This window comes from Aulonocara sp. 'chitande type north' Nkhata Bay, linkage group LG11, assembly GCF_057382095.1.
Source record: "Aulonocara sp. 'chitande type north' Nkhata Bay isolate Kocher_YH1m ecotype deep benthic linkage group LG11, A_spYH_male_GT1.1, whole genome shotgun sequence".
NCBI lineage: Eukaryota > Metazoa > Chordata > Actinopteri > Cichliformes > Cichlidae > Aulonocara > Aulonocara sp. 'chitande type north' Nkhata Bay.
In genome coordinates this window covers 22,004,383-22,018,577 of record NC_141354.1, presented here as the reverse complement: position 1 = coordinate 22,018,577, position 14,195 = coordinate 22,004,383, and the positions used below count along the sequence as shown (strand labels likewise).

At 39.3% G+C, this 14,195-nt stretch overlaps 1 protein-coding gene and 1 long non-coding RNA gene across 4 annotated transcripts in view; one reads left to right on the top strand and one right to left on the bottom strand.

Annotated features, from left to right (window-relative positions):
* Nucleotides 1-14,195, top strand: part of LOC147318918 (uncharacterized) — a 41,620-nt gene that overhangs the window by 13,590 nt on the left and 13,835 nt on the right. Inside the window, exon 2 of one of the 2 annotated variants that reach the window (XR_015131510.1) lies at nucleotides 13,638-13,790. The exons of the other annotated variant lie outside the window; for it this stretch is intronic. This is a non-coding gene — a long non-coding RNA (uncharacterized LOC147318918). The remainder of the gene's footprint in view (nucleotides 1-13,637; nucleotides 13,791-14,195) is intronic. 2 annotated transcript variants of the gene reach the window in all.
* The window catches only part of myom3 (myomesin 3), a 74,263-nt gene that overhangs the window by 57,641 nt on the left and 2,427 nt on the right, over nucleotides 1-14,195 (bottom strand). Inside the window, exons 2-5 of one of the 2 annotated variants that reach the window (XM_086311108.1) lie at nucleotides 13,626-13,752; nucleotides 6,304-6,408; nucleotides 851-1,004; nucleotides 334-491 (exon numbers count right to left, since the gene is read on the bottom strand). In XM_086311108.1, coding sequence (XP_086167234.1) covers nucleotides 334-491; nucleotides 851-1,004; nucleotides 6,304-6,408; nucleotides 13,626-13,732 — 524 coding nt within the window. In that variant the 5' untranslated portion in view covers nucleotides 13,733-13,752. Of the gene's footprint in view, nucleotides 1-333; nucleotides 492-850; nucleotides 1,005-6,303; nucleotides 6,409-13,625; nucleotides 13,753-14,195 lie in introns of those variants that run through there. The other variant, XM_086311109.1, reaches the window with a different exon arrangement.

Genomic DNA, 14,195 nt, shown 5'->3' with positions numbered 1-14,195 from the left:
AGTAAAATGCTTAGAACAAGTTTTGTGGTTTGTTATTTTTATATTGGTATTTATTTTTCTTAAGTTGGTCATGATTTTGTAGGAAGAGCGATGCTCCTGGATTTTTCAGTTGTAGTTTTTGGCCCTTACAGCTCCACAAGGCAAGGCACATCTGGTTGTATTATATTCAAGAGAGTGTAGACATTTCTACAGAATATCTACAAAACTAGACAAGTGACATCATAGGTTAACACCACAGGATGCAACTTTGCCCATGGTCCTGTGATTTTTGTGGGGAAACTGCACATTTTTAGCATAAAGAATGCAGTAGTAGAAAGAGATGAGGGTACTCACCATGTCACCTTTGGGGTTGGACAGCCCTGGACAGTGCAGGAGAGTTTCACACTCATGCCTTCCCAGACAGTGTGAGCCCTCAGAGGGATTGGAAAGTCTGGGGCCTTCTGACTCAGTTGCTCCAGGTACCTCATGTGGGCAGATGCCTTCATTTCTGCCTGAGGTACAGACAGAGTGGTGAATTTATCCATGGAAGGAAAACATGTCTATAAATATTTATTGTAGATAAACACACTGTATTTTTTAAATATAGCAAGTCTCTGTGCTTTGGCTGTCATTAAAACAAGCGGGAGGACCAAGGAAGGATGGAAAATTATATATTAAAATTAGGAACAGTAATCAAGAGGGAACCTTTCTGAAAAATATTCTGGTTGTTATCTACCAATCAGAAAAGCGGTATTTATTTAAGGTGGACAAACTGTGGCACTTTTTCTCCAGAAATGCTAATATCTAAACAGTTTTGTAGTCTTTTGATGAATAAAATAATGGGATTCTTAAGACAAATACTTGACTGTACCTGTTTGCGAAGAGCTATCTTGTTAACACGAGTGCGTAACAACTGCTGGTTCCTGATCACATCGATTTCCACCCTCTCCGCCTCATTCCCAAACATTGTCCACTGCTCTCTCTCATACTCTTCATCAGCAGCCATGGTTTCTTTTAGGATTTCCCTGTTGGTGTAAACCATGAAGTAATTTAAATTTGTTTGGTGGTTATTTATTTGCTGTTTCATAATGTTGGATGATTTGTCCCGAGTATAGTATTGTAAATGTTGTTGAAAAGAAACAACACTACTACTACATTGCTCCATCCTGCAGTAGCTTCTTTATAACCTCTGCAGGCTTTGATGTGTTATATATGCCATGCTAGGTCCCAGATGGGTTTTTTTTTTTTAAATCTTTGTTTTTTTACTTTATTGCCTACATTAACTCTACTTGTGTCCTTGTTTGGGCATTCAGTAGGACAGTAGTGAGCAATTAATTTTCTCAAAGGGTCACTGGGACTGGTTTGGAGTACCAGTTATGCTAATGTGGCCTCTTGATGTAGTCCACAACAGTCCAAGTCGCTTGTGTGGCCTCTTGGGGAAATTAATGGCCCACCCCTGCACTAGGAGGTGCCAGATTGCCATTTTGGTTGTCTCACTAACTCGAATCATCCAATAGATCAACAGATTTAGGTCTAATATTACTGTAGTTTCTGTAGGTGTTTCTCTCTCCAGGCTGGGGTAATTAATCCCAAGGCAAACTTCGACTGCAGTGGACAGAGTTTTCTGTCTGGGTTGTCCTTACCAAGGATGATTTAGATCATTCTGCTTAAAAAGTGAATTTTCAAAAACAATTTTCTCTCATTAAAGCTCCAAAGTTGTTAGCTACATACTTTTTTTACAGCTCTCTTTTGGATGCTGTTGAGGCTTGTGCACTGTGACCGATAGTTATGCTGACACAGGGAGATGTAGCTGGTGCCTGTCTGCTAAGCTTCACCTACATTAATTAGATTCACTGAACTGGACCTCCCAAAGGTGTTTGTGCTGTTGGTGTGAGTAGCATGTTAAAAAAAACACCTAGCATTCATCAGAGGTAACAGCAGAAACGTGAATTGCAGGTAAAATTTTAAACATGTTTTGCAATAGATGGCTTTACCTTTTGAGAGAATCCAAATAGCGTTTCTTTTTCACTTTAAGAGGGCCATAATACAATTTCAGTGTGTCCCACTTCATTTACAGTCAAATGCTAGTTTTATGATATTCGTCAGATTGTCTTCTCAAACGCTCCTTGATGAGGTCATTAGTTCACTGCTCAATTTGTAGCTTTCTGTCATTTCATATAGCACGCTTCTCGCACACGTTCAAAGGCTTTGAGGCGTCGGTATTTATGAGTTGTACATCAAGCCCGGCTGCCACTGCTGATTCACATCACTGTAAAAACGATGCAACGCTTCTACCCTGACGAACACCTCTTCAGGAATCCTTCAGGTGTGGACAGTTCAAAGCGACACTGTGTCGTCGGCCGTGTCACATCCTTGACTTGCCTTTCATCGGGCTGGTTGTCATGGAGATGCAAGGCAGTTGTGATAGTATATTCAGTCAGAAGAAGCAAATTTAATGTTTTGGGTTTTTTTTTTTTTTTTTTTTTTTTCAGGGCAAAAAGGTGACACACTAAGTAGGAAAACTTGCGTTACTAGCGGAAGAGGATCAAGGCTTGCTTTTGATTAGTCTCTTCTTTTGTGTTAATCTAAGTGTTTGTGAAGTTACAAAGTTAATCCCCACCAGCTCTCAGCTCTTGAACCTGTGCTCTGATCTCCTTGTAAGCTGTTAAACAAACCAGACACCTCTTAAAAAATTAATGAAGCCTTACTGGTAGCCCATGCACGTTTGCATGACATATTGACGGTATGAATATGTATACATCTCCTCTGTACATCCAGTTAATCCATTTGAATAGATATATACATACTGAAACATGCTATCATGTAATTATAGTTATTATGAATACTCCTCTCTCATCATGGTAGAGAGGATGTGCATCTTGAAGCATTTTTTGACTGACAGACCCCAGGGCTTAATTATTTGCCACAGCAGAGAGAAAGACTCTTAAATATTCACACGAGCACAGTTTTTAGTATTTTTTGCCACCGGCTTGTTTAGCAAAGTGTGTTGGTGCTTTTAATCTCTGTGGGTTCAGATTTAAGCCTAGAGTGGAATGAACCACTGGATCACATCGAGTCAGTGGGCATGAAGAGGTTTATGGGTTTATTATTTCTCCAAAACCTTTCCTGTCTCTGCAAAGAAAAGGAAAAACATTCTTGCCAAGACAAACTGGGCATGCATGAGTCAGCTGCATAATTTATTTCTTACCTATGTGGGGAAGATACTGGAGAGACCATTACGTGAATCTGATAGGAACATGTAGTTGCCAGCACAGAATGATCTAGCACATTTGTTTCCGCACAAATCAAATCGAATGTTAAGCTCCCCCATCTTGCAAACGCTAAAGCAGAGGTCTGGAAATAGTGTGCCAGTTCTCAAGAGCTTTCAGCTTCATCCTTCCATCGTTTCGTTTTTGGCCCGTAGAGGTCAGTCATCTTCAGCTTTTTCCAGCCTCCATCCTAAACTATCCAACTACACTGTGTTCATCTGAGCACATCTGAGGAGAAAGGAAGTTTCAAGATGCACTTCAGAGGGAGTCGACCTTGCAAATTTGCGCGGTAGGGTTTGGGTCTTAAAATCTGAAGGTGACACAAAACTGCGGCATTAGCTGAGCATGTTTGTGGATGGATAGTCACTGGTTGATGAGATAGGAGGGTTGTCGTGGTGATATGGAAGAGGGGACATAATGAGATGCTAAGTTGGCAGGACTACATCATTGCAGCTGAGGCTCATTACTTTCAGTTGTGTTTTGTCTTTCAAGAGGGTGTGATTTCACCCTCGATGACTTCCCCTCTTTTCACTCTTGCTACTTGGCAACTGTCTTCTACTATTTCTAATCTGCTACTTTAATACTCGTTGTGACCTCTGTTCATCTGTCTATTTACTTTTTTCGGCCACTTGCCAGCCAGAGCTTCCTTTCATGGCCTGAAGAAGGAAATATCTTTTATTTTTAGCACTTATGATGAAGTCTACACTAGCGATGTCAAATCCTTTTTGACACAAGAGTGTAATCAGGTTGTGGATAGACTGGAGAACAGGAAACTGGCTGCTGCTAAGCCTTTAAATTTGAAAGTGCTATTGACTTGCAACACAGACACTACGTGACCCAGACAGGACAAGGTGCCCCTAGAGCAGAAGAGGGATTTTAGTAAAGCAAATCAAGTCACTAGAGGCAACAATCCCTCAGCGTGTGTTCTCTGTGACCTAAACCTCTCTATTCTGGGATTACTTTTAGATATGACAGCCGAGCAGTAATCCTGTCCTGGCAACATGACCGTAAGACACTTAGAAAGAAAAAGAGTTCATACATGTCATCAGCAAAATCCTCTTATATTCTGATTCACTTACTAAGTTAAAGACCATGTGTTCTGGCAAAAAAAAAAAAAGTCCAGCTTGAGTACCAGAATATTTATTCTTTTGCTTCGTATATGAAGTCCAACACAATTAACCAACATGTCTTTCAAATTGACCCACAAACCAGTTTTATAATTCCCTCTTGAGCACATGGAGGCCTTTTTTCTTTAAAACCTCATGCTCCTTTTGGCAGACTGCCTTCACTCTTCACTTGTTTGAAAACCAAACCGTCTGCTGCAAAGATGCTGCAAAGATAGGCTGTTATCAATGGACCTGACTGCACCAGACAGGAGAGCACTATGTAGGTGGTATATGTTCTATAAGTGGAAAAAAAGACCTTTTTTATTTATTTATGTTTCTTTACTTTCACAGACTGTTTGCAAAGTCCTTATACTCAGAGTCATAAAGTGATTTAAAAAATTCAATATCTTTTAAATTAAAAACCAAACTAGTAGGTTTAATCTGCAGTAGTCTGTAGATGTTAACTACATAGGTAGTTAAGTGAGTAACTGGGTAGGTCATCATTTTATTGGAGAGCTAGCGCGGAGAAACAGTCGGCCATTTGCCCTCACTTTCATACCTGTGGTCAACTTATAATCACTATTTAACTCAGCACCCATGTGTTTGGACTATGAGAGGAAGTCAAGGGCCCCCAGGAGTACTCGTGCAGGCACAGCAGAACATGTAAACTACACAGGCCATCACATTCAAGCCAAGGGCTTTCTTGCTATAAGGCTAACCACTGCCCCACTCTCTGTAAATGAACCAGAGTCAAAAATGAAGATGTTCGATAGCTTGAGTTTATCAGACAATCATCAGTATCGGCTGACTCCTATCTTAGATTAGCTGTCATTTGAGCGTGGCGGTAGTTGATGTTTATCAGTGGTATCCCATCAGTCTTGATCCTGGTTACAGTTTCATGCATTTGTGTGATGAAGGGTTTCATGAACATTAAATAAATGGGGAAACAAATATTTATTATAATTAAATAGCAAAAACAAAAGAGTTTTATGGACTAACAAATAAAACAGTGCTTTGTGCTCTACATCCCTCCACAGGATGTGAGACTCCCCTGCTTCTATCTATAACCACAAAAATACAAACATATCTAATATCCTTCTTCTGCATGACTGCAGTTGAATAGTTATTGCTTATTTGGTCCATGACATCAGCCAGCAAATGAAGGGACCCAGCTGGCCTTTTATAGACTGACGAGAACGAGGGAAAAAACCCTGATTTCCGTTGTTTACTGAGATTCTCTATTGACAGAAAAGCTCTTGTGCTGTATTAGCTCGCAGGGCAAAGCGTCAGTGGAAGTTGACCCACTCTTCTTCCTCAAATAAACTGGAGAGAGAGCATGATAGTGACGGAGAGGCAGGGGTTTTATGACATAAACAGATCATCCAGGAAGGAAGTCCTCAGGAAAAAAAAAAAAAGTGGAGCCTTGTTGACAGTGTGAAGAGACTCGTCCATGGTTGCTGCCCTTTTTTTCATGCACTGAAGATTCATCCTGCGTTAGAAATCCCCGCATCAAGACTTGCAGATGCAGGCTTCTGGTTTTTGTGAGCCTCTGCTACTAGGACTATTTAAAGGATCATGTGGTTGCTCTCACTTTCTATGCTTTTGAGTCCCATTTTTGAACCTCAAGGATGTTATTGTTTTTTTTTTTTAAAGAGGATGAATTGACTGCATCGTCCTGCAAGGTGATATGCATTTGTTGATAGATATCCATTGAAATTCCCAGGACACATTTCACTGAGCTTGACTCGTCTTATGGAAGTATTGAATATTTACGACACTAGAATTAACACGTTTCAATAAAGACATTCTTGTCTAGTAGTTCATCCACAATTATTAAAATGTAAATGCAAGGATTTCAAATTTAAATTAAAACATAATTTAAATGTAAAAGTATTTTTCAACAAATTACATCTGTATGAAGATGATCTGTGAGCTGTTTTGTGCCTCACCATGTTCTGTGCCGAGGGAAGTTGTCCATGTCGAGGACCTCTTTGACTGACATGACATCACCAGGTATGATAGGAAAGACACCTGAATAGGAGGCCTCCTCATCGCTGTGACATCCAAAGTGTTGTGGAGGACAAAAAAAATAAAATAAAATAAATAAAACAAAGCATGATTAACATGCGCAAATCATCAAACGACACACAAAGGTGACAGATTACAAAATAGATATCTTCCCTTGTCATCCTTCACAGTTATCTATTCTGCTGATAGAAGGATATTAGCACGCCTATTAACTTTGTCACGGATTATGACACAATATCCAATCTGTTGTTCATCAGGCCATTATTCTCCTCTGCCACTAGAAAGCAGCACTGCCTCTAATATCCTCTAGCTGAGAAGCACAGGAGGCCGTGCATCAGAGAGTGCTTCGGTTAATGTAGGCAAATACAAAGTACATGAGGGTTCATTTATTCAGGCGCTCCAGGGATTCACTTTAAAGCAGGCAACTCTTATCTCAGTTAAGAAAACAACTTTTATGCATCTTTTCTGGTTCCTGTTGTGAAGATGTAGCGAAGTAAACAATGGCAAACCAAAAATCAAACAAGACAAAGGAAATTGCAAAGAAAATAAATCCATCACAGGCAGAACTTCTTTGAAACACATCCTCTGTAATGTTTGTCACACTAATATACCCTCTGTCACTCTGCAGCTCTGGGGTAAACCCAAAGCGTGGTTCATAGGATGGTGTAGCATGTTTGTCACTATTCAGTTTATACTACTCCTGTGTTGTCAGTAGTATTACTGTGCAAGCTGCTAAATTGGATTCGTTACTATTTTAAATGGGAAATACAAAATACTGCTTTGTTAAAACATATTTTAATTTTAGCTATGACCCTGTGGCAATGGGATACGAGCTAAAAACAGGATATTAAACACAGTGGTAGGGCTGAAACAGTCGTGTCTTCAGGTTCTTGTCTGTGGGCAGTAAAATGTGCAGTGTTTGCAGAATTGTAGCCTTGTGCTTTATGCGATTATTCAACTAGCTTCATCCCATGTGGGGTTTGAAAACCCTAATATAGCCATTCGAGCAGAGCAGCATGCGACCTCTTTTCTCCTCGAGTGTGAGAAATGTCATAACTGCACTCAGCTGCTGCTTCTGCTCTGTCAGTGTTCCCCTTTTCCTCACTGGTGTACAAACACATGTTATTATTGTGTTTGTCATCAAGAGGAACTGCGGTTGGTGACGTTAAGCCCATGCAAATGTATAGGCGAGTTTATTGGATTGTTTATGACACGGTCACAGCCATTGGCCACTATAGTGAAGAGTAAAACTTCAGGCTCTACAGTATGTTTGATTCAGGTGATGGTTTGGCTGTTTGAGCTACATTTAGTGAGGGGGAATATACCAGATGAACTAAACATAAACTGCAGTCACTGGTCACATACAGGAGAGTGTAAATATTGATGCACTGCCAACACTTCTCCTAGTTACCGCCTAGTTATCGCTTCATCATATACTACTCCACCAACCCCCCCATTTGTTTATATTTTGCTTTCAAGAATTATTTATATATATTTTTTTCTAACACGGTCTTTTACAATAAGTCCTTAGTCTTTCTTACATTTTTTCAAAAGCCTTCTTTAGACACTGGATGCTTTTCACTCATTTTTGTTTCACTCCTTTTAGCTGTCTCTATATAACAGACAACGTAGCAAATTTTAAGCCAATTTCAAATCGTGTCTTTAGGCAAAACCGATCATCATTACCTAGCCTAACTTGTTTCCAAATTCTTTAGTTGACTCTATAAAATATCCCAAAAAATAACCTAATTTTACAGATAAAATAGTATTTTTGTCTATTAGCTGATGACTTAACACAGCAGTCCCCAACCTTTTTTGCACCACGGACCGGTTTATGCCCGACAATATTTTCACGGACCAGCCTTTAAGGTGTCGCGGATAAATACAACAAAATAAAACTAGTACCGGTACAGAAAAAAAGAAGATTTATTCCTAACACACGTGAAAAGACCCAGGAAAACCGAGTAAACGATAAAAACGATAACAAACTAACGCTGAAAACCGATAAAAACCCTGAAAACCATACATTTCACACCTGAGCCTCAACTCTCGCGGCCCGGTACCAAACGACTCGCGGACCGGTACCAGTCCGAGGCCCGGGGGTTGGGGACCGCTGACTTAACAGATCTCAGCAGCCTGTGCAGTATGTCTGTAAAAATTGAGGAACCTGAATATGTGGAGGACAAAAGAAAAAGCGGTAGGCCTGAAAAACCTATCTACGGTAGATGACCAGCATCTGAAGGTAGTGTCCTTAAAAAATAAGAAAAATAAAAACCCCAATCAAAACAGGACCTGAGAAATTGGCCTTCCTGAACCTCAACATTATTATCTTGCAAGAGAATGGAACAAAAGTTAGTCAAAATCCAAAATGTAGCGTTGAAGCATCCACCAAGATCCATGGAGAACTACACCTACAGACTTCGAGAAAGAAGTTACAAGAAAGCATTGCAAGAGTTCAGGCTGTGTCGACGAAAGAAGGTGTTCATAACAAATAGTGATTTTCCCGCACATCACTGTAAAAACTCTGTTTTTGCCTTTTATGTTTTCCATGTTTCAGTAAACCGCTGCACCTACTTCCCGTTTTTCTAGTAAAGAAAAGACTTTTGCCCAATTATGCAGATATGTACATTTCTGAGCCTACACTGCACCACAAACTCTGTCTGAATTTCCAACATAAAACTGAGTCGACGTTATCCACAGTATGTGCACCACCATGGAAGGAAAGAGGCTTTTGTTGTTGTTGCAGCTGTGAAACTGAATAGCACATTTGTAACACGAGAAGCACAAATTTGAGTTTTTTCCTTATCTGAAGACGAGGCTTACTCTTTTAGAATAATTGCAACCTCAGTGAGAGGCTATTTTATAAGTGCGAAGGCTTCCCTTGTTTTTCTTATGTAATGAAAACCTTTTCTTTTTGTTTTTAGGAATATGCATTAGCTTTTTTGGATTCCTGTTAATTAAAAAGCTGCTGCTCTTATTCTTCCTGTGAAGTAGTGTACGTTACTTTACCACAGAGTCCCACTGTAATAAATAAAAATCTCAAAATCTCAAATGTGATGCCAGAACTGTATTTTTATCCACCTGCGTCACACAAACCCCGACCGTTGCTGTTAACATCTAGCCTCAAGCATTGCTTTCAACAAGTCATCTTACAAATGGCAATGCAAATTGACGTGACTTCTCTTTTTCTTTTGTTTGTAATCTGGGAAATTTCCCCATTTCACGGTGCTGAGAGAACAACTTCTGCTTTTGCTTTCCTATAATTGTATTTTCTTTCTATTGTTTGGGCTCCCATTGAATGTGTGTACCACTGAATAATGTTGTGTGTGGCTGGGTAGTACACACATATATATATATATATATATATGTGTGTGTGTGTGTGTGTGTGTGTGTATAGATATATGTATACATGAGGGCACATATAAACAGGAACTTCCAAATGCATGCAGTAATCCATGCAGGCCAAAAATGTCATGCCACTGCTGTTGGTTGAAAGAGAGTGGTTGTTCGTTTGTGTTTACAAACAGTGGGCTTCCTCAAAATATTAACTTGGTGTAACTGGAAGGAGGAAATAAAAAAGAGGGAAACTTGATGGAACTGGACGTTCTGTTATCGCTGTTTCATGCATGTCAACATACTGTACAAAGACTGTTTTGTGCTATTCTACAAATACAAAAAATGAAACCACTGTAGAGAAAACCGTTCCCTTCTCTGGTGTTGGCTAAACCTACCCAGAGGCCACTTTGCTCAATCTAACATGAAGATAAATTTGAGTGTGCTCCCACGAGCATGTTCTAAGTATAAATTTCACCAATGCACCTGCTCCCTCTCATGCTTCTTCTTTTAAACAAAAGGAGACATGACCTCTAAGTTCAGCTGAACTAAGCTAGATGGAATAATTGCTTATTTTCAACTTCCCCGAGGAGAAAAATTGGCCAGTTCCCTTTATTCTGCAATGGAGATTGTAGACCCACAGGTTAGCCTAATTTAATAACTCACTACAGCAAGAGGGGTGCATGAAAATGAAGGCAAATTTGGCTTGAGAGTATGAGTATATGTTGACTTGTACCTGTGTGCCTGCTTTCATTTGTGTTCTGCCATAGTGTAAATGGATAGGCCTGCTGCATGTGAGTGTGGGCAGCCAAATGAAAAGAAACAAAAAAAGTTATAAAAAAAACCTTTTGAGAAAATTAAAATGAGGCAAATAACAATGAACCAGACTTGCAATCTAATCATTACACATGACAGTTTATAGTCGGTTAAACTTTAACCTTTTAATTTAATTTTTTTGAAACTTTAGAGTTTAATAAACCACTGACAATTTTATTTATAAAATGTTCATTTCCATATATAGCTTTCATTTGTATCATATTTGCTACGTCTTGAATTTGCTTTAAAATGGTTTTTAGGTTTTTCAGGAGAAAAAAATCACATAGTTGTAGACGTCTCAAAAATAAAACTATATTTATCAAATATGATGGACTGGGTGTTCATGGGTTAGACTGAAAGTCAGCCTTGGACCTTGAGATTGTTTTTAGATGTTTGTGTAGCAGGTTAACTGAAAGCTATTCATTTCCTGCTTCAGGTAATTTTCATGCTAACCACAAAGTAGCTGAACTGATGCATCTGTACACACAGGTGTCTTAATTTATCCGTTAGCTCATCCCGCTGTTGTCTGCTTATCATATGATCAAGAGTTTATGTTTAACTTTAGCCTTTAAAACCGGCTGTAGTACAATGTCAAAGGGACTTCTGGTAGAAAAGACTGAAATATAAAACTGTTTGCTTGTGTGCATGTGTTGAGGTCGTTTTTTGATTGAATGTGTCATTGAACCATGTAGTGAATCAGTACTAAAAATGAAATTTACATAAAGGATACATTTGTTTTATAACAAAGATGCATACGGATGTCCTCTGTTATCAGTAAAGCTGCAAGGAGTCCTCATCTTAACAAGTTGCTCAATCTGTTAATCCTATATCCTGTTTATTTCTTTTTAATACTATACAGAAAGCTGCGTATGGTGCGAGACAGTTCCACCTTTTTCAAATATTAATCAGTTTGCTTCATCAATTTTAAAGCCTCAAGCTGCACTTTCCTATTATAGTGCAGTGAATTTTCTATTGTACTTTTTGTTTAAATTGTCTCTTTCATTTAAAAATAAACGTGCAATAAACAATACTGCACATAAAGTAAAACAGAACTAGTTATTTCTAGAGTTTTGCTTGTGAAATTTGAGTTTGAACAGAAGTCTTCATGATATGACAACACAAACATTATGCTTATCAGTTTTCTGTTTTTGTATTCCCTCAAGCTGTTACTGTGAGAGTGATTACGGAGCTTCTTTTAAGCCACTTTTTAGACTCTGAGGTGTCCCAGAGTTAAGAGGAGTTTAACTTAGATCCTGTATAGTAAACAAAAGTACTGTAAAGTAGCTAGTGCTGGCCTTCATAACTGCTTTCGGTCTTTGTGTCATAGAGTGAACAAGGTACCGGAAACATTCCTCTGAGATTTGGCTTGACATGATAGCGTCACACCAAAGCTGCTCTACTGGATTGAGATCTGATGACTGCGGAGGCCATTTGAGCACAGTGAGCTCATTGTCATGATCAAGAAACCGGTTTGAGATGGTCTGGGCTTTGTGACGTGGCATCTTATCCTGCTCTAAGCAGCCATCCAAAAATGTACACTGTGGTTATAAAGAGATAACTGTGGTAAACACTAACACATTGTTTAGTATTTAAACAATGTGTACAAAAACACCTCTGCAACCAACCCCACCCTGAATATTTCCTCTTTTTTAAATCGTTCACTGCAAACTGTAGAGATGGTTGTGTGGGAACATCCCAAGTAGATCAGCAGTTTCTAAAATCTAAAATGGGACGATCATAGCTCAAGAGTTGGCAGTTCGTCTTGTAATCGGAAGGCTGCCCGTTCGAGGCCCGGCTCGGACAGTCCCGGTCATTACGTCCTTGGGCAAAACACTTCACTCGTTACCTACTGGTGGTGGTCAGAGGGCCCGGTGGCGCCAGTGTCTAGCAGCCTCGCCTCTGTCAGTGCACCCCAGGGCAGCTGTGACTACAATGTAGCTTGCCATCACCAGTATGATGTGTGAATGGGTGAATGACTGAATGTAGTGTAAAGCACTTTGGAGTCCTTAGGGACTAAGTAAAGCGCTATACAAATACAGGCCATTTACCAATACTCAGATCAGCCTTTCTGGCATCAACAATCACGCCACATTCAGAGTTACTTACATCATCTTTCTTCCACATTATAATCTTTTGTTTGACTTTCACCAGGTCTTGACCATGTTTCCAGGCCTAAATCCAGCGAGTTGCGTCCATATGATATTTGCAATAATAATCAGTTGAACAGATGCATCTAATGAAGTGAATTTCATGTGTATGCAGTACTTATTGATCACTGATGACAGTAAATCCATGTAAAGGCCACATGTTTGAGTGCGTTTAGTTCATTATATTGATAAGTAGTGGTTTTTAAATGAAAGGGTAAAAGATTATTCCTCCTTATCTGTGCTGTTAGCAAACCCCATGAAAAGACAAAACCAACTCTTGATTATAATGTTTTGACCTCACTAAGCCTGTATTTTCTATTTAAGTAATAAAAATGGAAAATAAATCATATGAAATTATGCACAGAGCAATGCTAAAAGAAACAGTTACTGAACAGTCAAATAATCACCAGAAACAGACCTGTTTTGGTGAGAGCCGTTGTTTCAGATTTTTTTTTTTCCTTGGGGGACGAGGTGTCGATGTTCCCTAAACACCCTAGGCAACTAGTTGTTTTAGAAGTGTAACAGAAAGCGATTTCCAGCAAAATTATCAGAAGTTCTGATCTGACAGACTTCAAGCTTAACACTGCATTTTTGTGAGCCCCCAGCAATACACCTGCCAAGTTTGAAGTAAATCGAAAGAATAGTTGCAGAGAAAAGCGGAGAACACATACCACACATAACACGATATAAAGAGGTTCCTGTGTTTATTAGCGAGATGAAGGAACATGCCACTTAGTGTAGCTTGTTGAGATTTTTATAGGTTTTGGGCAACAAAGAAAGCCTTTGGCAGAAAAGAATAAATTGGATCTGATGTCAAAGATAATACCTTAGTTCCTCTTTGGTTGTGGCATTTCCCGAATTTTGTTAAAATGAAGATAAATATTATCAAATTAATTCATTATAAATGGCATGCAGTGATGTTGCTATCACTGTGTGTCTGTTTGCACCTTGACGTGAAGGTCCTCTTCTTGATCTGGGAGGACAGCTGCATGCTGTGAGACATCTGGGACGACTGCTCCTCCTGCTCTCGATGCATCACCATCCTGGTTTCCATGGTAACGCCCCAACCGGCACCTGGGAGTGGAGGGGAAGCTACGAGTGAGCATGCAGAGGTGTGTAGGAGGCAATGTGATTGTCAATAGGAGTCAGTCGAGCACTAAAGGCACTGTAGCCTTAGCCATGAGGGTATCTGTATTAGTAATCAGCAACCTGAAGCTGGGTTTGAAATTGAGTTCAGATTAGTTGCACGATTATGCATATGTTTACAGTAAACACCTTTATCTGTGTGCTTTAAGCTTTTCAAAAGCAATAGATTTATAATGGGAATAATCAGCCCTAAGTTTTAATTGTATATAGAATATTTGTCGTAGTGCTTAAATCTCTTATGATATTATATTGAAGTGACTACAAACAACGAACAAGGTGAAAATAATAATAATTATATTTCTAAATCTACAGCAATCAAAAGAGGTTATCAAACACCCAATACTATTTCGATAAAGGGGCTTCAATCCAAT